We start from the raw sequence: 27,197 nt of genomic DNA on the forward strand, positions 1-27,197 counted from the left end.
TAATCACGCAACACACTCCAGAATCCTTATTCAAAATCACAAAGAGCAGTTCTATGCTCCAACATCCCTGATCCCTCCCTGAAAAAGGGGAATAGTAGGGTACTATACATAACAGTAAAATACACGCAAACTTATGCCTGACAAGTTACAAGCCACAAAATTACCAAAGCTAATTACAAGGATAAATTACAAGACAGTATGTGTTACCATCTGCAAAGAAATGGGGGTATATACAAAGAAACTCTCTCTCTCTCTCTCTCTCTCTCTCTCTCTCTCTTGAAAGAATGGAATTTCTAGTATCGGTGTTAGGAAGCAGTGCATGTGCTAAGTCCTTCCAGGCAACAGCGGCTCCTTTAAGTGGTGGTCCGAACTGCTTGAAATCAATGTACTTGGTACACCGATTTCCAAGTCTATTGTTGGCAAATCTTCCTTCCTTCGACTCAATCTCTGGAAGAAACTTCGCTTTCCATCGAGAAATGAGTCCGGTGACTTGAGCTTTTCGGTCTGTCCTTGTACCTGCTGAAGACAGACTTGTACAGCATCGTGCACTCTGACGAAATACCACTCTTTCCCGATAAGATCAACCAAGCCAGCCTTTGTTAGTGTCAAGAGAACATCGCGGTTTGGGTTTGCAATCACAATCTGTGAGAGAGACGACAATGGACTGAAACTGTAAATTCAGCAGACTTAGATCAATACAGAGTTCTAACTAGTGCTATGCAAGGAAAGAACTCAGACCTGGATTCCTCGAGATTTGTATTCATGATATAGGTCTTTAAGAGCTTGCACGGCACTTGAATCGATATATGTTACAGCTGAGAAGAGAACGAAAATTCAATGTCAGAAGATCAGAAGTAAAAAGTTTGCTGAATTAGTGAAGGTTTGGAATCATGATCAATTTAATTCGACATAATTAAGATGAAATTTTCCTAATTACTTTTAATAACGGATTAATGTGAGAATAAAAAACAATTTCAATCATTTGATACAAGGATAACCAATTAACCATTACTATCAAAGCTTCTTACAGAGTTACAGCACTGGATAACTGGCCTAACATTCTTAATTAATTTTCATATTATTTTGCTTAAATTTTTAGCGCAAATGCATTCTTTTCAAGAAATATAGATAAAGCCTCAAGTCATCTTTTACTAGAAGGGCAAGGGATTTATCATTGAGAACAAAAGATTAGATTCATGTAGAGAAAGCTGTTAACTTGCCTGCAAATGTATTATAGCCACAGCAGAAAACAAAAGACTTGATTTCATCCTAGTTTTTGTATTCTTAAAAGTCTTTTAACTCTGTAATCAGTCAGTATGAGACATATATTTATGTCATCTGTAACAGGTCATTTGAGGGTTTCAAATGATGATTCGTGTCACCTGACGCCAAAGTATTTTCGAATAAAGGCTGTCGTGGCTGAGTTCTTTATTCAAGTGATTCTGATCGAACCTGCTAAACTTTACAGATCATTAAATCAATTCTAACTTCTAAGCCCTTTTCTAAAGCCTGGTCAGACCAAATACAACATTTAATCAAGAAAACATAATTATCGTACATAAGATTATTAACACTCACGTGACATCTCAATGATCACAAAATGTACTTGTTCAACTTCTGGTCCTCGTCTCATAGTACCATCAAGATTGGACTCAAATTCCCGCAACCTACAACAATTCAGTAAAGTATTCAGCATTGTCACTCCAAATGCCTACACCTTGCAGTGCTAATGTTCTATACTTCATTTCAGTAACCTGAAAAGGCAAAGTACTATGACACTGACATAATTGAAATTTTCATAGGTACATGCAGTGTAGCCAATGAGAAAATTAGATTGTAAAATTGAGGCTATAATTTCTCACATATAAGGAAGCAAAACTTAATTAACATAAAAAAAGGACCTAATGTACCTAAAGCATTTCGCCCAAACCAATCTTACCTGTCTTTGATGTAACTAGTATTCGCAAAATATATTGGCGCATCAACACGAACAACTACTATCCCGTTGTAAGTATATGCTTCAGGATACTGTTGCGTGTTTCTGTATATTGTTGTGCCCGGGAGACGTCCCAATACAGCTGCAGAATTTAAAAAAAAAAATGAACGATTTAAAAGAGTTGCAGCTGTGAATTGCATTCAAGGTTAAGGAATTATACAAGGTAAAGGACGGCCTGAATACTCAAAAACACAATTTCGGTTTTAGGGTCAAGAAGTTCTGGCACTTTTATGGGATATTCAAAAAAAAATTTGGACAGTTGAAATTAATATGAGAGGGGGAAGGTTTTGTCTTGTATGAGAGTATCACAACCCAAATACTTGTGTCTTCTCAGTCAATCATATCATTGAATAAATCTTCTCACATGTAAATCTTCTCACATGTAAGACCTCCTCATGTGAAAATTAATCACATTTCTATAACCGTTAAATCAGAAAAACACTCAGAAACAGAAAACACGGGTTAAAAGAGTGGTTGTTGACTCACCAATGCGTGGATTTGCAGATTCATGGATGACAAAAGCGAGTGAAACCCCTACCTAAGAGACAAAATAAAAAAATTCTGAGAAAAATATGTATTGATCATGAAATCAGTATCAATACAAATCACTAACAAATCTTGTCAACAATTTTCGTTTCAGTAATGAATCCTTCTCAAGTATAACCAGAGAGAATTGAGAGATCAGGCCCTTTCATTAGGTAATAAACATGTGCAAAGCATATATCTATCACCTTTACATCAACAGAGAAACACAGTGCAAAACTCCAGTCCGCCAATTTTTATGATTAATTCATGACGGTAAGGAAGAGAATCAGAAAAGTTTTGTTCAGATAGTTACAATAAGCCCGGCACTCAAACTCCTATACAGATTTGAAAACGTTCCATGGGTTTGAAGCAGCTGATAAATTTCAGCGTTATAGAGTAAATTATAAATAACTCCCTTATATAATCATGTTTTTTGAAATAACTCTCTTTTATAATTTTTTATCCAAATAACTCCCTTATAAAACTTGTTTTTCAACAAATCAATGCCTCCTCACCGGAACTAAATCTATTTTTTATAATTTGATTGATTTAACCTTCTTATAACATAATCCCTACATCACTATTACGTTTTCATAACCTATGAACAATTCCAAATCTCTCTGAAATATAATAACACTCAAATCATGCACTCCGAACGAATAAGAATCAAGTATAAATTCGCCGTTTTGTCTTATTTTAATGAACAAAATAGTGAGTAAACGAGCACAATTGTTATTTAGCATCTCATATAAGTGAAAAATGAAAGATAAAACGAATTTTTAGCCGGAAAATTCAAAAATAAGTCTCATTCCGGTGAGGAGGCACTGATTTGTATAAAAACATGTTTTAAAAGGGAGTTATTTGAACAAAAAATTATAAAAGGGAGTTATTTCAAAATAGTCGATTATATAAGGGAGTTATTTATAATTTACTCTTATTTTTATGTAAATTAAAAGGCAGACAGTTGCACGCACGCGGTGCCCCAAATCTCCTCTCTCTTTTCCACTAACTATTTTATCTACCCTCCCCATTTCATAATTACTTCCTTCATTAATAGGGTTCCCCAAAAATAATTCGCCTTACTTTTTTCATGATCCTGTATAATTCTGTATTGCCAAATGATAACCATAAGAGTGCAAAATTCCATTCACTGAGAATGAATGGTTGTTGGGAAGGTACCCTATTTTATGGGCATCCCCATTAATCCATTATATCGGAAACTGCCCCCACTAATGAGGCTCGAGCGTATTAGGAGAGACGCATTTTTTGGGGAACCGTTTTCCAGTCACTGCAAATGCTCGTCCATGAAGTTAAAAACAGTAGATATATGAAAGGTAATATGCAAATAATTTATATGAATGATATAACAGACTATGAATTACACTTCAAAATTTTCCGAAGTCTTACATGGTGAGCCAATGCCAAAAGTTGACGCAAAGAGTGCTCAAATATTCACTCAAAACACCAATAAAGAGCCAAAGACTACAGGAGTAGATTAGAAAGCGCAGTAAACTCACCCCAACAAGGACACCAATCTCAATCCCAAGAAACAATGTTGACGCAAATGTAATAATCCAAAGGGTAAAATCCTTTTTGTCCACACGCCACAGCATGATAGCCTCTTCATAATCCACCTGTAATTACAAATTTCAAAGGTATAAACATTTTAAAAATGGAAGCAACAAAACAGGAACGGCTTTGGACTTGATCAATTAAAATGAATTCTGGTACATGTAATAGTAATGTTATGTCAAGATAGAGATTCATTTACAGCTTATGGCTGACTTTTAAGTTCACTCTTGAAAAGTAAGAGCCATATCTTATGGTAGATCGAATGAAATCATATAGAAATGTCAAAGGAAGTATTTCGGAAACCTATGTTTTGCATAACAAATTAACATAAACATAAAGTAAAAAAGCAAATTAGACAGGAACTTTCTTATGTGGTATATGCAGCTGAAAAACCTTTGTGAGCATATCGCAAAATACAATACAGTATCGATCTTTTAGAAAACAAACTGAACAGGGACTTGTAGTAAGATGTTTTCAAACAGATCATGCAGGAAAATACATGTGAGCAATGATGAAGCAAGCTAATGAGGGGGCTGAATGTGACTCAGTGGCAGGATCTGTATAGCAGGAGTGCGGTAATTAGTAATAAGCGGTAGCGGTAGACACCCCCAGACACAAAATATTGTTAAGATCATTTTTGCCATCCCAAGAAACTTTATATAATTAATTCGGAGTAATAAATACGACCCCTCAAAAAAAATTGTGCCCATACTTGAAGTCTTAACTCAACCGCGCATAAAAAATAGTACTACGTACAATAATATCCTGACGACGACAACAACAATAACAACAACAACAACAACAACACCTTGTAAATTACGATCTAGATACCATCAGAAAGATCATGGTTACCGAATTCGCTATGAATACGTCCTTACCAAGTCGCGATTTGCTCTTATAGAATGTGTGTTATATGTTTTTTCAGTAAGCAACATGATAGAATTCGCTTATAACAATTTGCAATTCGTAGGGCATTGAGCCAATTTGGTAACCATGAGAAAGATATTAGAAGGTAACCATACTAGACGTGGCAGCATAAGTAACATGACAAGATAGATTAAATAGTGGTCCTTCATTTCAGGCGCGCAACAACTATACAGCAACTATAAGAGGGTGAAAAAAGACTAAAAAGGCACTGTATATGATTCAAACTCCAGACCACCAGCCGTGATACTAAGTGCACAACCACTAGGACACTATCAGCAAAGTGATCCATCATGACTCTTTATTATACATATTTTAGAATGAAAGGGGGGTTCAGATCCAACCCCTGAACCCCCCTTAAAAACGCCAATCACGTGACACCAGTTCATGCAAGTAGTATACCCCAGTGGCCCAGTAGGCTTAGCAATCTAAAGACATAACTAATGAGATAATATAGCATGATAAGATATATCTTTCCCACAATAGCTTAAGAAGATCGTGAGCTACTGCAACTTAATACATTCAGCCAAACTCACCAAGCCCATCACAGCAGAGATCACTATAGCAGCCAGAGCACACTGTAAAATAAACGGAAAGTACAGTAAATAAATAAATAAAATGACCGACCACTCAAAACAAAAGGAACCATGTACATTTGATTGTTTGATCCAAAACGAATACATATAAAAACTTGTCAACAACTACCGAACAGTTAGTAAATTTTCACAACCACCCCTTCCCCTTACAAATGTCCATTTGTCCACTTCTCAAGTAAAATTGGCAAATGTCACTCGTCATTTGTCTCTTACTGAAGAGATACATCCTAAAACGTTCTAACACTGCCTAAGTAAATTGTGACGGAAAAAGATTTATACGAGAAAGCTATAGGCTGAAATGGTAAAAGAGTCATTTTTATGAGACAAAGGCACCACTTTGTATATGTAGGCTGTTTGTTGACAAGTGACCGTTTCAGTTTAGAAATGGGAAGCATTTGACCAGAAGTCAAAATGTTAAGTTATGAGATTTTGTGACGAAAATAAGGGGGAAGGTTTGCATTTCTGTCTCCTACATCAGCTCTTACTTCATGCTTCTCAACCAAAAACTGAGAGAATATGCTTAAATCTACTTATTATCTAATCCAACACACACCTATTGATTCTATTCCATACTGCCAGTACCACAAATAGCACCATACCTGAGGTATTTCTTCAAAAAGTGGAGTCAAAAACAGAAGAGCACAACCTATTATAATTCCAGTGATAATCCCAGCAAAACCAGTTTTGGCTCCACTTTCATGATTTACAGCAGATCTAGAAAATGAGCCTGCATAAAAATTAAAATATAAGAAAATGAAGGCGCTCTGCTCATATACACGTTGAGAGAATGAGGGATGCAAAAACTTCAAAGTTTTGTTGTATTTGTGATGTGCTAGCAGCAAGGTCTCTGAGCATTAAGCCAATCCTAGGGACCTACCAAGAATTGGGATATATTACCTGTAGTGGGGTACGCAGAAAAGAACGAGCCAGCAATGTTCGCTACCCCAAGACCAAAAAGCTGTCGAGAGAAAGCAATGAATTAGTGAGAACATTACTTTAAGATGAAAATTACGCTAAACCGCTAGGGAAAAAATTAACGTAAATATTAAAACGTTTCTTTCGGGTTTTGATTTCCTATGGAACCAATTCCATAATTCTTTGCTTCTGGATTACGATGGACTAAAGCGAAATCGCTCATTAACATGGTTGCGCTTCTTTTTATATGATGTATCAGTCATTCGATATAATTCTCAACGCAATTGTCATTATCAGGAACAGTCTCTCCATGTTTGTTGTTAACCTATTGTTATGGTGGGAACATCCAATTCCACCCCTATTCCGCCATTTGCAGGAGCCCTCGAGGTACTATGGTAATTTTTTTGTTCCTGTATTAAATATCTCCATGATCAATTTGCACAACACCCATCTGGTCCTATGAATACGTACCTCTTGGTTTGAATCTAAATCATAGCCATTCTTCGCTGCCAATGCTTTGGCAATTCCCACAGATTCCTAACATTTGAAAGATGAATTAAGTTGGCATGAAATTAAAAGCTTTCTTGAAATGTACCAGGGACAAATTAAGGAGAGTTCCTTGCAAACTTTACCAGAATGGCCACACCAGTTATAAGAAATGCGGTTGGAATCAATGAGGTAAATTGATCGAAGGCTTTGGGAACAGAAAACTTTGGGAAACCCTGAGGTATTTCGCCAACCTATCAATAAGTAATAGTAAAAATCATCAGGAGATTAGACGCACTGATATAAGCAGCGATATGACGACGAACAAACAACAAGTGGAACTTCATCACAAGAGAAAGAAGCGCAACCACTTTAGTGAGCCATTTTGCTATATTCCATCATATACAGCCATATGAATATAGACAGAAAATGCATTAAAAAGATCAAATTTTGTCTATGCTAGTTCATCATGATAACTTTTCTAACTGCTGAGGTGGCTCAAGAATAGCAGTTCAAGAAATAAATTGCAAGGCCTACTACACCAAAACTTCTATCTACCTCCTCAATAAAATGATAAATAGGTTACTCATGTTTTGAAACATTGAGGTGGCACTTGGCACCATATGCATGAACGTACATTGAGTGGAACTTCCGATCAATTGTAATCTCTAAAGACATTCTTTATTTGCAAATGGAGTAACACGAGGAGATAAATAAATTCACCACATTCCTATATTTGATACTTTGATGGCATAAATTATTCAAAAATAAACAGCCACTATAGATTTGTGCAACTAGTAAAGTTAGAACCAATAAGTTCTTGATATCTCACCACAGTGATTGCAGATGGATGAAATATTTTAACGATTGCAGTACCCAGAACAACTCCTGTTAAAGGCCCTGCTGCTCTAACAAACCTCAGATATTTATTCACCTTTCCCTGAATATAATGATAATATCACGTTAATCCTCAACTGCTAAGATGACTGAAAATTGAAGCAATAATAAATTCTGACATTCTCTTACCAGGTGCTTCATGGTCAACATGATAGCAAGAATCATAGATCCCATCAAAAACGGTGGCCATGAAAACTACAGGAGTAAACATAGCAATAAGCAGTGAATGCAGAATAATCAGTTATGCAGTACCTAGTTAAAAGAAATTTCCAATTACAGGAAGAAAAGAAAACTTGGATGACCAGTGGTTTAGTTACAGTAAGATATTCAGGAAAACATTCTTCACTTGTGAAATTCAGAAGATTTGAGATATTTCACCATGTATCATATTTCATTATTTCAGGCTTGTAGTTGTCAACGTTCACAAACACGACACGTAGTATGCACCCTAAGGCTAACAACTGAGCATAACTTCATTCAAGTATCTTCAATTTGACTTTTCATTATAATTTCAATGTTAGCCTTATAATTGCTAATCATTATATTAGGTAGTTGTTTGAAGAAATTCGAATATTATAGGGGCTGAATAGTATTTTGCAATTTTGTAAATATAATAGAAAGAAAACAGAAACTTAGCAGAAATTCAGATTATTGACCAAGGGGATTAACATAAAATAAAATCCAAATTGCAAGGCAGCCTTTTAGAGTTAGGTCTTAATAGTACAAAATCCAACTTGCAGGGCAGCCTTTCAGGTGTTAATCGTAATAAATCAAAATCACTCGCAAACCACAATTGAACTTTCAAGAGTTACCTTACTTATCCCAGATATTACACTTTCAACAAGAGGAATAATTTCGCTGCTTCCAACTATGTCATAGCCCAAAAAATATTTGGCTTGAGATAATGCAATCACTATAGCTGATGCAGTGGTGAAGCCAGAAATCACAGCATGACTAATGAACCGAATAATCCATCCGAGCCTGGTAGATATAGTGGAAATTGTGAGTTCAAACAATGTGAAATTTCATTGCAAAACTAGGCACAAACTTGTTTGCTGTGAACTGTACTAAGACAGTTTCATTAGGCATGCAGATTAGTGGATGATGTGTGAACTGATTCTGATGACAAAACAGTATCCTAACAAAAATATTGGAAGTTTGGACATAATAACTAAACATTTACATATATAACCTATGTTACTTCAACTCTTCATACTACCTCTTATATGACACCTAGATACTTCACCATAAAATAGCTAAGTTTGATACTTTGACATGTACCTGTGTCGGCTATTTCTAACCGAGTCTAAGTAACATAGTATATGGCAGGACTATTAAAGAGATAAAGCACAAGTAAAATATATTGACCTCACCTTGGCAATGTATAACTTAAAAGCGTGGGGAAAGAGAATACAAAAGCCGGCAACAGGCAGGAATACTCATTCAGAAGTTCAGAACAATCAAAGACCTTCAAGGAGAGCAGAAATACCTTAACAGGCCCATTGTGCACTCCAACACACCAACCATAAGCGCCAAGGTTATTGCAAGTTCTGTGTAACGCTCATCAGAAGGATTTGCAATCTTACTCAGCACATTTGCAACCAACAGAGAGGTCAAAGCTACAGGACCAACTGCAAGCTGCCGAGAGGAACCAAAAATGGCATATACAAATATAGGTAGACAGCCTGAATCTGTTCACACAATATACAACTGCTGTTAAAATGACAAAAAAAAACCAGCTACTCTGAAGCATCTTGAATCAAATAAAAGAAGAATAATGTAATATCAGCTCTTACAAAAAATAGGACCACAATAAATATACAAAGGCCAGTAAAAGGATGTCTCCTAACCGAACTTTTTTCTGCTTGCATCTAGAAGAATCATAGTTATAAATTATAATGGTAGACATAGATGTAACAGATGGACCAAATCGTCCTATTCCTCAATTCAAAAATGTAAGGTTTGAAGAGACGCGATATCATTTCCTGACTAATAAAATAATACAAAGTATTCCAGTATGGATGCATGCAGATAGAACGAATACCACACTAACTACGAACACTTACAGAGCCCATAAATTGGCGCTAGCCCAGCTAACCTTGCATAGGACATTGCCTGATCAATAAAAATATCAGTCAGCTTAAGATCCAGAAAAGTAAGATTTTGAGCAATCAAATTATTCAAAACAAACAGATAGGTGAACAGTGACAGAGATACTCCATAGAGAACTTGTAATGTCACTTCAGCATGTGCCAAGGAACACACGAAATACAGTTAAAGCGTCACACAAGAATTCATAAACTACCAGTACTTCTATAAATAGAACATAGGAGGAACGGTACTAAATAAGAAAACACATATTTATTTAACAAATGTTACAGTACATTGCATACACCAATTTGCATTGAGAATGGTAGTAAATTTGTTTTGAATAGGAAAGGACCTAGGATGAAGAGTAATCACAATTCACAGGTGCAATTCAATGGGACTTTGTTTAAGAGAGGCATGTAGGATGATTGAATACCTCTAATCATATAATGGTGTTTACATAGGTTGAACTGGAACAGTTACCACTACATCAACATAATATATAGCAGTCTCGATTATACTACACTGTTATCAAATGGAAGCCCATATCTATGACTGCTGCGGACCGAACATAGCCAAAAGACTTTCTGTTCCACTCATATAATCATACAAGTTCTTTCTTTACCTATGCTACCCAAAATGAAGACCAAAACTGCGTCAAATTCAAAATTGGACCTTTCAAATTTGGCTGCTTTGGATATATTAAAACTTGTTTCTACCCAAAAGGTCAAGCTCATCGCTCATGCAATACATGAAACTATTGACACAATATGGTAAAATCAGTAGTCCATTTTTTTCCTTACATATGGAACTTGAACAACTCCGCCTCTGAGTGTTTTCGAGCATTCACTGCCGGTCCCAAGCCCGGATAAAGGAGGAGGGTTGCGGTAGGTCTGTGGCAGCCAGCATAAAAACTTAAGTCACATTTTATGGACATGAATCGGAATTTGAACATCGTTGGGGCGTCTCCTCAGAAGCGACGCGCTGCACTTCTTAGACCCGGGTGTAGTGAAAAGTATGTGAGGGTTGCTAGGTCGTCGCCCGGAAGCGACGTGCCATCTTTACATCTGGGGGTGGTGTCAAATACGCAAGGGTGCGCTACATCTTCTAGACCCGGGTGTAGTGAAAAATTTGCAAGGGTTGTTAGGTCGTCGCCCAAAAGCGGCGCGCCACCTCGAAGTACGGGTGTGGTGTCAAATAGGTTTGGATCTAGGAAGCATGGTCAAGAGCAGGTAAAGAAATCAGGACATGACTTTAGGAAGGGTAGTAGGTTACGTTTTGGTACTTGGAATGTTGGCTCTTTTGGGGAGATTAGCCGAGGTAGGGAGGTTATGAAAAGAAGGAGAGTGCATATAATGTGTCTAGAAGAGACAAAGTGGGTCGGAGATAAAGCAAGGGTGATAGCGCCTTGGGGTTATAAGCTTTGGTACACGGGTAAAGACAAAAGTCGTAATGGAGTGGGTATTGTCATTGATAAAGATTACATCGATGATGTGATAGAAGTATAGAGAAAGAGTGATAGGATTATGAGCATTAAGCTTGTAGTCGGGGATGAGGTGGTGACTCTTATAAGTGCTTACGCACCTCAAGTAGGTTTGGATGCTTCTTTTCGACGAGCCTTCTGGGAAGATTTGGAAGAGGTTGTAGAACGAGTCCCTATTGGAGAGAAATTGATCATTGGTGGTGACCTCAATGGGCATGTGGGTACTAGTCGAGTTGGCTTCGAGAACATTCATGGGGGTTTTGGGTTCGGGAGAGAAATGAAAGGAAGTGACATATTAGATTTTGCTTTGGCATATGACTTGGGTGTAATGAACACTTGGTTCGAGAAAAGACATTCTCATTTGGTGACTTATAGAAGTGGAGGAAATGCTAGTCAAATTGACTTCCTTTTGGTAAGGAATGTGTGGAGGAAAGAGTACACCGATTGCAAGGTTATACCCGGGGAAAGTGCCGCAACACAACATAGACTAGTGGTTCTTGATTTTCGGGGTAAGAGAGACTTGAGGAAGAGAAAGATAATCGGTGAGGCACGGATCAAGTGGTGGAAGCTACAAGGGGGAAACCAACAAGCGTTTTTGGATAAGGTTGGAAGTAGCGATATTTGGTCGGATTGCGAGGAGAAAGATATTGATGCAACGTGGGATAAATTGGAGCATGTTGTAAAGGATTTGGCGAGGGAGGTGTTAGGGGAATCTAAAGGGAATAGACCATCAAGTAAGGACACATCTTGATGGAACGATGTGGTGAGACAAGCGATAAAGACTAAACGTGAATGCTATAAGGTTTTGGGGAAATGCATGAGTGATGAGAACTTTGAAAAGTACAAGGAGGCTAGACGAGCCGCTAAAAAGGCCATACGGGATGCGAGGGCAAAAGTTAACCAAGAAGTGTATGCCAAGTTGGACACGAGAGAAGGAGAGAAGGATATCTATAAACTGGCTCGCATAAGAGACCGAAAGACGAGAGATATTGGGAGAGTTAGGTGTGTGAAAGATATGGACGACAAAGTTCTGGTTCAGGATAACGAAATAAAGGCTGGATGGAGTTCTTACTTTGATACTTTATTCAATGGACATCAGGAACAAGGTTTTGGGGATGTAGAGGTAACACCAAGCATGGTTAATCGGGAATTTGTGCGTAGAATACAAAAGAGTGAAGTTAGAAAGGCGTTAAGGAAGATGGGATCAAAGAAAGCAGAGGGACCGGATGGTATACCCATAGAAGTTTTGAGGTGCTTCGGGGAGAAAGGGATCGAATGGGTAACCATGCTCTTCAACAAGATTTGGAGGAGCAACAAGATGTCATCGGCTTGGAGGAGAAGCACTCTTGTCCCTTTGTACAAGAACAAAGGTGATGTTCAAGAGTGTTCCAATTATCGGGGAATTAAACTTATGAGTCATACGATGAAGTTATGGGAGCAGGTAATCGAGCAAAGGCTTAGGAGATGTGTAGACATCTCGGATAACCAATTTGGATTTATGACCGGGAGATCGACTATGGATGCGATTTTTATCATGAGACAGTTGATGGAATACCATCGGGACAAGAAGAAGGACTTACATATGGTTTTTATTGACTTGGAGAAGGCATACGATAGGGTACCAAGAGAAGTACTTTGGTGGGCTTTGGCGAGAAAGGGTGTGTCGCGAAAATATATTGACCTCGTAAAAGACATGTATGAGGGGACTAGTGCAAGTGTTCGTGTAACACTACGGATTTTTATAAGCTAAGTACTCGACCGAGTAGAGCCTACTCGGCCGAGTAGTGTCAGGAGTGTAGTTTGTTTGAGTTCTGCTGAGGAATACTCGGCCGAGTATGGTGAATACTCGATCGAGTAGAGGATACTCGGCCGAGTATACACCTTACTCGACCGAGTATCCGGCCTGACGGGTATTATTTCCGCGATTTTGGTTATAATGATTAGAGGTTATATATTATCGTTCGTCAGTTTCTAAAATCATTTCTCCCCAAAAACATAAACTACGTTCATTATTCTCTAATCATCTTCATCAATTCCAAGTCAAAGGTTGTCGATTGTGGGTTCTAGCATCTCATTCCGTGTCAATCGCCGTAGTAAGTGTCTTATACTTGTTCATCTACTGTCATTCTTATAAGTTAGCAAAACCTAATTTGGTTAGTTTGGGGATTTAGGGTTTTGGTCATCATATGTCGTTGATTGTTGATTATCGCTGTTGTAGGTGATGATGTGTTACTAGTTGTGCATTTGTATGATTGATTGCAGCGTAGCGGATTGCGAAAAGGTAGGGTTTCTCCTACTCATTAATTGATTGAGATTGCATATGTTTTATAATTGTTGTTATCTGCTGATCATCGGAGGTTGGGTGTTGTGGTGACGGTATTGGTGTGGTTGTCTTTGTGCGATTGTGGTGTTGTGGCATTTGTGATCTTTGTGTGTGTGATTGTGGTGGAGTCACTTACGGGAGTGGCTTCACACCTTAGTTCGCCCTCCGTGGAACCCGTCACGGGAGGGAATGTGCACATTAAGGGACGGGATTGTTAGTCGCTCGTTGATGAGTGGACTAGGTGGGGATGGTGCGGTCACCAGCTGGCGCGAGGATTTTTGTTGCGATGGGTAATCTGGCGGGCTACACACCGGTGTGTAGTCGATTCTTGTGTGAGATCGATGATCATTTGGTTGTATTGTTGTTGTCTTATATTGATTGAGTAATCTTCGACCCGTGTTGTTGTTTTGTAAAACTGCGGTGATCCATTCGGGGATGGTGAGCGGATTGTGACGAGTAATGCGGATGTGTAGCTATGGGACGATCGTGGGAGTCATCACGTCAAGTCTAGCTTAGTTGTTATGAGTTTAGATGTCTTGGATTTCATCTGTATTGAGACCTTGTACGTTTATTTTGAGTTGGTTTGAGATAATGTAATCTTTAACTTTTATACTTTAATAAATGTGGTTTGGAATTTGTAACTTTGATATACTAACATCGGGAAACCGAGATGGTAACAGCCTTTCATGCTAGGGTAGTCCTTGGTAAGGTACCTTGGTATGAGGGGGTGTTACAAAGTGGTATCAGAGCCGAAGATTCTGGCACCTAAAACTAATGAACCCAATGAACTTAGGGAGTCTAAATAAAATGAACCCGGGGAGAGTTGTTTGGAGCTACCGCAAAGACTTGGGAGACGTCCCGAAGTCGCACTATGGCCCTCACAATCTCAAGCCGGTCACCAGGGGGAATTTGTTGTGAGTCTTTTCGATGCGTGTGTGTGGTATGTGGAACTTGAATGGTTGAAGCATGTGAAAGGAAGTGAGATGTGTGGGAACATGTGTAAGACATGGTGAAACTTGTTGAAATGGATTTGGTATGAAATATGTTGGCATGTTAAGTGTTTATTATGTGGCTTTCAAAAGAGTAGTGGTACATGGGTACATAATCATGATAATGTTAATGTTTGGTTGTTGGTAGTAGCATGTGATTAAGGTCGCGCTGCGCATATGAATGTCGTGTTTAATTTTCGTGTGGGTATGATAAATGTTCAACTATGTACTGGTTTTTAGAAGTATTGGGTCGTTATTATTTGTTTTATGCATGTTTAAGTTGTTTTGTTAAGGAATTTTGATTTGTATACAAACCGATTTTTGGAAGGGTTGTCTTAAAACTGTCATAAGTCGAGTTTAGAAATGATATTCTTTGTGATTCCAAGTTGAGGTGATAGCTTGTCCTCTTACGATTCTAACGATAGGTCACACGCCCGAAATGACCAAGTAACGAGTGAGATATGACATTTACGAAAACGGACGATCTTTGAGAAGCTCTTGTAGATACTCGGACCGAGTAGTCCCTACTCGGCCGAGTATCTTTTATACTCGACCGAGTATTCCATATTCGGCCGAGTAATCTCTCGGTGATAATCTTGTTTAGCGTGCGGAGTCGTGAACTCGGCCGAGTAGTCTCATACTCGACCGAGTAAGGTCTACTCGGCCGAGTATTCCCGATACTCGACCGAGTAATCCTCTCGCGACAATTGAGTTTTTCGAGTCGAAAACTCAACCGAGTAATATAGTTACTCGACCGAGTACCTTGTACTCGACCTAGTATGTTATGTACTCGACCCGAGTACCTCGTTGGGCGGCCACTTTGAGTCGGTGGCTATGTTCTTACTTTTGTTTTGAGTCGGTGGCTATGTTCTTAATTTTGTTTTAGTAGGTGGATATGTTTTTACATTGTTTTGAGTCGTAGGGTATACACACATGTATGTTTTGAGTCTTAACGCATTCTTTTATATGTGAGACGGTCTTGATACGTAATTTACCGGAAGTTATGACATGGAGAATGATGGCTTATGAGGGACATGTGTTGGGTAAGGAAGACGTGTGTTAATGTGGTTGTGAAGGATAGTGGAAAAAGAAAAGGGAAGAATGATGAGCTAATCGAGGTAAAGAGCATGTTTTGTGAGATATGATGAGTGATATAGTTGTGTGTTGGGTAGTATAAAAGTAAGTCTATATGGGCAAGGGTGATGTAAGTGTAAAGAAGTATGAGAATGAAAGATTGAGATAAGGGATACGAATAGTGGCATATTTGGATGTGTAAGGATTTATTGAGGAAGACAAATGACTATGATAGAGTTGCTTAAGGATATATGTAATGGAAGGTTGTTGTAAGAAGATAGGAAAGAGAGGTATATAGTGAACTTAAAGGAAGTTATGTCGCGATGTGGATTTGTAGATAGTGGCTAAGTTTGGGGAAGTTGGAATATCGAGGGTGAGCCTAGTGTGTAATTCTTTGACAAACAAACGGTATGAAGTGAATTTTGGTTTTTAGAGATGCGAAAGGGAGATACGACTAATTGAAGAGTAACTGTTAGTGCGTGGACTTGATGGTGACAAGGGTGAGTGTGAAGTAAGATTAGAGATGATAAATGATAAGAAGAATGATAAGATATTTATATGAATTAATGGAATTAGAGTTGTGGAGCTATGGAGAAATAAACAAATTACTAAAGAGTTAGGTAGAGAGAGGAAGGCGATGAATTATTAATTAGTATTATTGAGTAAAAAGGGGGAAATAAGGATGGAAGTAAGTTGGGAGAATGTTAAGGAGTTAAGGAGCATGAAGGTAAGAAATTATGGAAATGTACGATATCCCCACTAGAGGGTGTGAGTTAATGGTTATATAGGAGAGCGGGACGACGTGTTAGCCGTGAGTTTCGAGGTATTAAGGGAATAAGGAGCTTGTAGAGTGGTTACACGATCTGAGATTTTGGTGGAGAGTTAGGTAACGATATGATAAAGGATAGAATTGGGAATAGTGTTGAGGTAAATCTTGTTGATGGATTGGATGTTCGTTATTTGGGATGATAACCAAAGAGAGAAAACGGATTGTGATATTAAGAAGTGATAGTAAGAGAGTAGTCATATGAAGGATGTTGGTGCCATAGTATTGTCACTAGTGGTTGAGGATGATGTTACTTTAGGAAGCTAGTTGATTTAATGAGGTTGATTTTGTAGAGACCAGATAGATATGTATGGTTGTGAGAGAGTATAAGATGTGGTTATATGAGGCGGTTGTTAGTAGTTGAGTATTAATGGTATGGTTACATTTGGCGGGGGTGATGGTTATGGCGGATGGGAGAATATGTTATGAGGGGTGTACGAGATAAGCTCGGGTGAGAGGTAACTTTTAACAGGTGGTAACTTACGTGATCAGGATTGACTAGTTGGATGTGATTACGGGTCTATGATATGTGTAAATGTTTGTGTGAGGTTCGGACCTCACAAGAAGTGGTATGGTGTGATAATTATAAAGTTGTTATATGAATGTTTTGTAATTTATGTTGGGTACGGTATACTAATGGAATGAGGTCCAAAAGGTAATAATTTGATTGATCTGGCATGGATAGTTAAAATCGTAGGTGTATTGATGATACATGTATATTAGTGAAAAGGTATGGATGATATGCATGAGATTCTTGTATGTTTATTCCGTATAAAAAGTTGTGTTATGGTCGAGTAAAGCGATTTTGAGTAAGGTCTCTTGTCAGGAGAGTTATCTTGAGTCGGTGTTTGTGGGAATTATATGTGGGCGTGATGTTTATCGATGTGGTTGTTGTGCCTCGGGTGGTGATCCGGGCACGGTACTTACCCTGTGATGCGGGTATTTTCGCATCTGAGTCGTATTTGTTGGTGGCGGTGTTGCGTGCGTCACCGGTTGTGTGGAGTAGGTGAGATGACTATGATACGAGTTTTTGAAAGTGCATACCGATTAAACATAGATTGTTATTTTGTTTTTTCTTTGTTCCTTGTGAGTTTTGGTTGAACATAAAGACTGTTGTTTTTGTTTGTTGATGTTTATTACCGATTTCGGTTTGGGAATGAGGGTAGAGGATGATATGAAAGAGAGTTGTATATGTTTTCGTTGTTATCATGGTATAGTGATATTACATTGATGGGACACGGATTGTGATAGGTTTTTCTTGTAATTTTGATCTTGTTAGATGAGGCTTTGGTAGGCATGGTAATGTAATGATCTCGATATATGCAAGTGATTCGTAGAAATGTTTAGTAATGATCGATATATACGAGATGGTTCATAATCCTTTGTTGAGACAGTGAGTGTAGGGTGTTGGGTATTTAGTGTCGTGTTAAGTTATGTATGAGTCTTGCGGTAATGAAAGAAAGGAACTTGAGGATCTAGTGTGAGTGTACGTAACAAGTGTGGATCGTGAATTATGCTTTTGGCGATAAGAGTTTTATATAGTTATATAGAGAGGTATGTCGTGTTGCGGTAATGTGGAATAGTTAGAGTGTTTGTTATGATCAGGATTGTGTGGTATTGGTTAGATGGAGTGCAGAATGAGTTGAGGTATGAGAACTGTTTAAGTAAGAGAGCCTTGGATATAGTAAGTGTTTAGATTATAGGCGAGTATCTTTCACATGTGGTGGTGATGCAGATAATGAGAGGTATAGCTAAGGATCTAGTATTAGTGAGTTACGAGGACGTAACATGTGTCTTAAGAGGAGTAGGATGCGGCAAAGAGCGTTTGAGGGTGGTGCGTATCGTAATATTATTGGACGTAGAGTGTTGGTGTAGCATAAGGAATGGATGGGTACATATAGTGGTTGATAGTGTTAAAAGGCCATGGTTGTGCTTGTAGTAGTTCGATGAGTGTGAGAATTTTTTTCGATAGTGTTGATAAAAGTGGATGATGATATTTATGAGTTCGAGAGTTTTGGCGTTTGGATGATGATGTTGATGAGTGTGAGTAAACTTCGAGGACGAAGTTCCTTTTAAGAGTGGTAGAATGTAACATTCCGTTTTGATGGTTGATCTCCTTTTGTGGATTGTTTTGGTATTGAGTGCTATTGAGTGTTATCGAAGTGAGACAAGATTGGAAACATTATTTTGTGGTTATTCGATAATGTTATGAAGTCATTATCGAGAGGATATGTTATCTAGTAAGCGTGGTTAGTGGAGCTGGTGTTAGGTGTCCATGTTTTATAGGTTGGGTTGGAACTTCGGGGACGAAGTTCTTTTTAGGGGGGAAGACTGTAATACTACGGATTTTTATAAGCTAAGTACTCGATCGAGTAGAGCCTACTCGGCCGAGTAGTGTCAGGAGTGTAGTTTGTTTGAGTTCTATTTGAGGAATACTCGGCGAGTATGGTGAATACTCGACCGAGTAGAGGATACTCGGCCGAGTATACACCTTACTCGACCGAGTATCCATTTGACGGGTATTATTTCCGCGATTTTGGTTATAATGATTAGAGGTTATATATTATCGTTCGTCAGTTTCTAAAATCATTTCTCCCCAAAAACATAAACTACGTTCATTATCCTCTAATCATCTTCATCAATTCCAAGTCAAAGGTTGTCGATTGTGGGTTCTAGCATCTCATTCCGTGTCAATCGCCGTAGTAAGTGTCTTATACTTGTTCATCTCTTGTCATTCTTATAAGTTAGCAAACCCTAATTTGGTTAATTTGGGGATTTAGGGTTTTGGTCATCATATGTCGTTGATTGTTGATTATCATTGTTGTAGGTGATGATGTGTTACTAGTTGTGCATTTGTATGATTGATTGCAGCGTAGCGGATTGCGAAAAGGTAGGGTTTCTCTACTCGATCGTTAATTGATTGAGATTGCATATGTTTTATAATTGTTGTTATCTGCTGATCATCGGAGGTTGGGTGTTGTGGTGACGGTATTGGTGTGGTTGTCTTTGTGACGATTGTGGTGTTGTGGTGTTTGTGATCTGTGTGTGTGATTGTGGTGGAGTCACTTGCGGGAGTGGCTTCACACCCTAGTTCGCCCTCCGTGGAACCCGTCACGGAGGGGATGTGCACATTAAGGGACAGGGATTGTTAGTCGCTCGTTGATGGGCTGGACTAGGTGGGGATGGGCTGCGGTCACCCACTGGCGGCGAGGATTACATATTGCGATGGGTAATCTGGCAGGGCTACACACTTCGGTGTGTAGTCGGATTCTTGTGTGAGATCGATGATCGGTGGTTGTATTGTTGTTGTCTTATATTGATTGAGTAATCGACCCCGTGTTGTTGTTTTGTAAAACCTGCGGTGATCCATTCGGGGATGGTGAGCGATTGTGACGAGGTAATGTAGATGTTTAGCTATGGGACAGTCATGGGGAGTCATCACGTCAAGTCTAGCTTAGTTGTTATGAGTTTAGATGTCTTGGATTTCATCGTATTGAGACCTTGTACGTTTATTTTGAGTTGGTTTGAGATAATGTAATCTTTAACTTTTATACTTTAATAAATGTGGTTTGGAATTTGTAACTTTGATATACTAACCTCGGGAAACCGAGATGGTAACAGCCTTTCATGCTAGGGTAGTCCTTGGTAAGGTACCTTGGTATGAGGGGGTGTTACAGTTCGCACTAATGTTGGGAGAACGGATGAATTTCCTATTACCATCGGGGTGCATCAAGGTTCCGCACTTAGTCCGTTTCTCTTTGCTATAGTTATGGATGAGTTGTGAGGATATTCGGACGACATCCCTTGGTGTATGATGTTTTTGATGATATTGTGCTGATTGATGAGACAAAAGAGGGGTGGAGAGAAAGTTGTAATTGTGAAGGCGGACTTTAGAGACTCGTGGGTTTAGGCCGAGCGGGGAGTAAGGCGAGTATTTGAGGTGTCAGTTCACTAAGGTGGCGGGGTTGAGATCGACACAGGCGGGGAGTATTATTTTCGATGGGAACGTTGTTGAGGGTTCGGATTTCTTCAAATATCTAGGATCTATTATTCAAAAAGATGGGGAGTTAGACGGAGATGTGGCTCACAGAATTAAAGCGGGATGGTTGAAATGGAAGAGTGCTTCAGGGTTTCTATGCGATAAAGATAGGGTACCCATATTTTCACGGGAGGTATGAACCAATCCACGGAAAATATGGGTAACATACCCAAAACACCAAATTTTTTGTTCACTGCAAAATACCTTTTGTGGGGCCCACAAGAAAATCCATAGGGGTATATGTTGACAATTCCCGTGTCTTAGCACATAGATGCCGTGAATTAATGGCAATCCTAAAGATATGCCCCAAAGATTAAAGGGAAAATTTTATCGCACGGCAATTAGGCCTGCCTTACTTTACGGTTCCGAGTGTTGGGCCGTGAAACATTGTCACATTCAAAAGATGAGTGTGGCGGAGATGCGCATGTTGAGGTGGATGTGCGGACATACAAGGAAAGATAAGTTAAGGAATGAGGTGATTAGGGAAAAGGTAAAAGTGGCGCCAATAGAGGACAAGATGATGGAAAACCGACTAAGATGGTTTGGCCATGTGAGAAGAGTCTATGGACGCACCCGGATTAGGAGGTGGAGACTTGGAGAACAGAAAATGTCCCTAGAGGTAGAGGAAGACCGAGACAGACATGGTTGAGAGTGATAGAGCACGATATGAGAGTTCTGGGGCTTGAGGAGAGTATGGTGACGGAGAGGGCACAATGGAGGGAAAGGATACATGTGGATTTTTAGTATTTGATATTTTTTTGACATATTTAGTGTTTTTTATTTCATTTAAAGAAATTAAATTATTTATTCTTCTCCCCTTTATTACACTTTTTTACCAACCACTTTCTTATAGATTTTACTTGGTTCGTTCCGGATCCTTAATTCTAGTTCGGTTTTTAAAAAATCGTTTTAATCTTTTCTCTCAATTTCAATTTTAAGTTTTTATAAAAGAAATCCGAAATTCGATTTTAAAACCCCTAAGTTTACCTTGACTTTCCTTTCCAGTACATTTTCGTCCCTCCATTTTGTTTTTCATTTCCCCTTTTTGTATTCGCATTTTGAGGCGTGCGTTCACCCATGGACGGTTCGAAAGGATGATTCATGTCAGCCGACCCCAAATCATTTTGGGATTAAGGCTCTGATGTTGTTGTTGTTGTATATGGAACTTGAAACTTTCATCTACGGAAGGGAAATTGCATGACAAGGGATTTGCTATAGTTCCATAGGAAACAATTCCATAAATTAAGCGGAGAACATAGCTAACATGGTTAATGACAAGGCCCGAAAAGGAAATGGTGGGATGTGATACCCTCCCCTTGATATAAACAAAATCGTTCCGTGATTGAAAACTTTTTTTTGGTTCAAATGAGCGCACTTATGTCCGGACGAGAATCGAACCCTCAACTTCATGGTTAATGAAAGAGAGCTCTTACCCTTTGAGCTAACTCTTATTATCACCGTGATTGAAAATAGTGCTTCACGTTTTCCATTCACAATAGAACAAGGATTTTGTATTCTTTGATTCCCAATTATAATGGAATAAAGTAAAAAAAGCTCACCAAGCTTGCGGTGCATCATTTCATTAAAGTTCGGGTCCATACCGGAAAAATGGACCGAATCGGATCATTTGGTCTCAACCAAACCAAATTCTTTTAGGTCCGGTCCTCCGTCATTATTTTGGAATTTCGGTCTTCGATCCAGTCCAGTCCAAGACCAGTAAATTTAGGTCCGTAGCGAATGGACTCGTACTTCTCGTTTTTATAATCAAGCTTTGAAATTTTGTAAGAGAATATAATGCTTTACGGCATTAACTGATTATAAACTTAACAATAGAGATTAATTAAGTGAAATCTTTATTTCAAACAACTAGTTTATTTGATTTAATGAAATTAAAATGTAATGATGTATACCGGATAGTGAAAAATCTTAATTCTAGGTCCATTTCGGTCTAAGACTGCTCGGACCGAAAAAGTCGGGTTTGGTTTGGTCCGGGACCGAAAGTTTTAGGTACGATCGTCGGTCCGTATAATTTATTTATTTCGGTTTTCGGTCCGGTCCGGTCCGATCCCGTGCACACCCCCTATTTGATACAAAGGTTTGATTTCCGGAATATCGAGAAAACTTGAGTTTATCTACTTGAAGAATTAGCCAAAAGAGTAATCTTCCCTTAAATAGAGTAGTTCGTGAATTTTCTATAGATTATACAACCACGTGTAGTACAACTGGTAGTTGTGTAGTTTCAACGTTTTATAATAAGGTTTTTGAATTTTGTTTTAAAGATTATTCACAAAAACTCCTGAGAGACGGTCTCTTAATAGCGTTATTTTTTCATCTTGGATCACTCGGAAACAGCCTCTTTGTGTTGCTAACACAAGGGTAAGGCTGCGTACATCCGACCCCCCCTTACCCCGCAATTTGCGGGAGCCATTTTGGCACTGGGGTAATGTTGTTGTTGTTGTATATCTCCCACTAAATTAGTGAGAGACGGTCTCTCATGAGACGATCTCTTATAAAATTATTAGCTTTATAAAGTTTTTGAGTTCGTTCACTTAATCATTAACCTAAAAAAATTACAATATAACTCAAAAACTATACATATAAATTCTGTTAATTTGAGTTTTGACCTTAAAAAATTAAAATGTAACTTAAGCATGTTCCTTTTTTTCCTAGTATATACGGGTGTCTTGAGTATAGTATATACACAAACACAATACCGAAGTTGAAAAGTCAAAATACCCTATTATTATCATTTGACATCATTAAACTAATATGCCTAATAATAATAACAAAGTGAAGGGAGACCCAATACAGAAGCAGCCAAGAACATTGCCGAATTCTAGGGCCAAATTCATAATTTAAGAGAAATTCCTCAGAAATGTTGATGGGACTGGGACCCATCCCTTGTCGAACAATTTCAATTTCACACACCACCGCCACTAAATAATTTATTCCCCAACGTGAGAACGAATCAAAGCAAATGACCCCAATATCAATTATTAATATCAATAAAGCCAAAACAATCAATTAAATATAAATAAATAATCGTAACAAACAAACCAAAAAAAACTCCAGACCCATCATTCCCTATTTCCTCAGTTCCCTTGAGTTTTTACTACTTCATTTTGGGTTGTTCTAATTTATTATTTGTTGTCTTTTTTTATTGTTGGGTGTCTCAATCAATTGTTGTTCTTTCTATTTTAAGAATGTATTTAATGAACAATTTGGTTATTCACACTCAATTTGGTACACATGTCATTTAGTTATTGGCCATCTCCTCTTCCCTTGGTCTTTGTGCCAAAATCAAAGGACAACAAGTCAACAATTGAACAGAACAGAGGGAGTACATATTTTTAATTAATTTAAGCTCACCATTTTGACGTTGTATAATTAATTAGGGATAACTAGTTTTAAACCTTTCCAAAAATTGCACGGATTGAATATCAATAATTTGACTAAAAGTACAAATCATCTAATAAAATTACAAATATAGAAAAAATCCCTTATTTACTAAATGAATAGGCGAAACTCCAAATTTTCCCGCCTAAACAAATTTTCCTACAATAAAGTTTAGTTATTTTTAGCATATTCTATAACTATGGTGCACTATAATACACATAATCTTTCAGATTTATATATTTATGTCATTTAGTATTTTACATTCTATACAAAATTATCTCCAAACTTTTTATAATTTAAAAAGGAATTCTTTTTTTTTTTTAAAGAATCATACGAAAAAATTCATTGATTATGATGAAAGTTGCGGCTAAAAATATATTATCAATAAAATTTTATAAAACAACACCATTAATCTTTCGATAATAGGAAAAACTTTCATTGAAATACTCATTTCATGATTAATACGATTTAGACTTTGATTTTTCAAATCAAAATATAACGATAAGAAACGTAAAAAAAAAAAAAAAAAAAAAAAAAAAAAAATTAGCTAATTTATATTTCATAAGTATAATATACTTAAAAAAAGTAAAACTCTATATATACCGTGCGTATATTGCACGGGAGCTAAACTAATTATTTATAAATAACATTAGGTGTATATAGCTAATAAAGTTCTAAAATATATCAATACTATATATTAATTCCAGAAACCAAGGGACTTCAATGTAATTAAAGAAATATATACAAATTAGTTATACTATATAGTTTTAAATCGATAAGACCGTGTGATGGGCGCGATAAAGGGGCCTCAATGTAAATATTATATAGTTTTGGTTAAAAGTATAATATAAAGATGCCTTGATGAAGAATATTTATGGAAATTACATTAAATTAAAATAACTAAATTTAGAAAACACAAGAATATAGTGATTTTCCTTAAAATTAACATGCCCCACTTATGGAATTAATTAGTATCATCATAGAATTATACATTAAATTAAATGTAGTAAAAGTAATAATAGCAGCAACGAGATTAATAAAATAACGGTATTAATGTGGAATTAGTGACAATTATAATAATGATAGTGGGAGTAGTGAAAGTAACTACGAATGTAGTGAAAAATAATGATGGTAACAATGAGAAAAAGTATGAACAATTAAATAACCAATCGACCTCAAGAAAATATTTTATTTATTTAAATATAGGTCGGATAAAATTAACAGAAATAATGAATTTAACAGAAAAAAATAGAGGAATTAGTAGAAGAAACAATAGTAACCACGGGAGTAGTGAACGTAATGATATTAAGAAAGAATGTCGTGAAAGTAATAATATTAATAGCGGGGTAGTAAACGTGTCTCATAAATTGAAAATAAATTTTACATTACATCATAATTATAAAATATATGTAAATACAAAAATATATTACAAATAGTAAACGTGTGAGTTAGACAACTCCAACATAGTTTATTTCATTGAAAATAATAACGGTAAATAGAGATAGCCCGGGCGAAGCCGGGCACCAAACCTAGTTATAAATATTTGCTTAATGAAAAATAGATAAACTATTTAATCAGGTAGAGAAATTAAATCAATCAAAGAAAGCGGGGATTCTAAAAAAAAATTAAACCCTAAAAAATTAGACACAACAAAAAGTCTTTTAAGAGCCTTTGCTTTTATATTGTGTAGATTTACAATATGACCCCTACAGGCCCACCTAATTAAAGCTTTCCAAAAAAAATTAGTCAAAAGCAAATGCAACTCCAAAAGAGAAGTACTCCGTATAATTTATTTAAACAATACGTACGTAGTACTCCGTACTATATTTGTTATCCAAATTACTCTCATCTACAGAGTATTTATTTCTATTTTCTGTGGTAATGATAAATAAATAAAAGAGTGATATTTTTTTATGATTGGATAGAGATTTAACTGGTAATCCTAGCAACAAAAAAACAGGATTTGTTAATGTAGTGTGTGTTTTATTTTTGGGTTGTATGAAGAATGTATGATTTTTGTAGGCCATTTACCGAGTTAACATTAACTATCTGCTCACGCTTTTAACATTCAACGAAACAAATACAATTGATTGATGATTACAATCGTCATGAATATAAGTGAAATACAATGCATCATTTAAACTGTCATCTACTCAATTCATGTTTTTTTTATTCATCAATCTACCTTAAAATCAATTTAAACATCTTCTAATTCTAATTTTATGTTTGTATATATAATAAATAAATAAATAAAAAGTTACCTGAGGGACGAGCATGACACCAACAGTAATCCCGGCCATAAGATCGTTTTGAAGATAATCTCGATGATTGTAGGAACGAATCCAACGATAACAAGGCAAGAAGGTGGAGATCCATTCCGTGCTACTCATTCCTTTCATTTTGGACTTCCATTTCGAGAAAGCAGAGGTAGACGACGTGGTAATAGAGAAAGACGGCGACGTCGTTTCATCAGGATGTTGCAATTGTATCACCTTCACCGGACGATTGCTGTATGTCCTCGAAAGTCCAGCCAGATCGCCGGAGCTCGGCGAACCATAAAACGGCGCCGTTGTTGGCATTATTTTTGGATATGATGCCTCCTCCCACAATCGCAAAGCTTGGACTTGGACTTCTTGGCTTTGGTGTGGGGGGGAGGGGGTCTAGACTCTAGAGAGAGAGAGAGAAAATGAATGAATGAATCAGGAGTTTGTGGGAAAAGGGTGGGATACCGGATATGTATATATAGGTAATGAGTCAAATGTGGAATGGTGTCGATTTTAGTCTTTTTTTTTTTTTATTTTTTTTTTTAGACAAACGTCGTGTCGATTTTAGTTATTTTGAACTATTTAATTATGTTGGGAGAGGATCTCATATCATTAGGGAATATAAGTGTTAGGGTGTAATTAGGAAGCAGAGTATTATTATTCACCGTGGCATGTAGGATGACGTCTTTCTTGAATCCTCTCTTGCGGTCTCTGAAACGATGAACAAGCGAGGGCTCGGCTTTGGCCGAAAAGCGTCTACTCCGACGCTTAAGTCGAGTAAACTTAGAGAGGTAAGTTGTTGCT

At 37.4% G+C, this 27,197-nt stretch overlaps 1 protein-coding gene across 1 annotated transcript; it reads right to left on the reverse strand.

Moving 5' to 3' along the window:
- LOC141599990 (putative sulfate transporter 4.2) lies at positions 1-26,856 on the reverse strand. The gene is made up of 17 exons (XM_074420139.1): positions 26,391-26,856; positions 9,978-10,026; positions 9,401-9,602; positions 8,724-8,892; positions 8,041-8,106; positions 7,847-7,954; positions 7,161-7,268; positions 7,000-7,065; positions 6,511-6,571; positions 6,213-6,340; positions 5,554-5,595; positions 4,039-4,155; positions 2,483-2,534; positions 1,940-2,078; positions 1,579-1,667; positions 739-815; positions 1-642 (listed from the first exon to the last, which is right to left on the reverse strand). Exons 1-17 carry the CDS (start codon positions 26,706-26,708, stop codon positions 325-327), a joined length of 2,109 nt encoding a protein of 702 aa, XP_074276240.1. The 5' UTR covers positions 26,709-26,856; the 3' UTR covers positions 1-324.
- Between the last annotated feature and the right edge of the window lie 341 nt (positions 26,857-27,197).

Source organism: Silene latifolia, chromosome 9 (assembly GCF_048544455.1).
Source record: "Silene latifolia isolate original U9 population chromosome 9, ASM4854445v1, whole genome shotgun sequence".
In the NCBI taxonomy this organism is placed as follows: Eukaryota; Viridiplantae; Streptophyta; class Magnoliopsida; order Caryophyllales; family Caryophyllaceae; genus Silene; species Silene latifolia.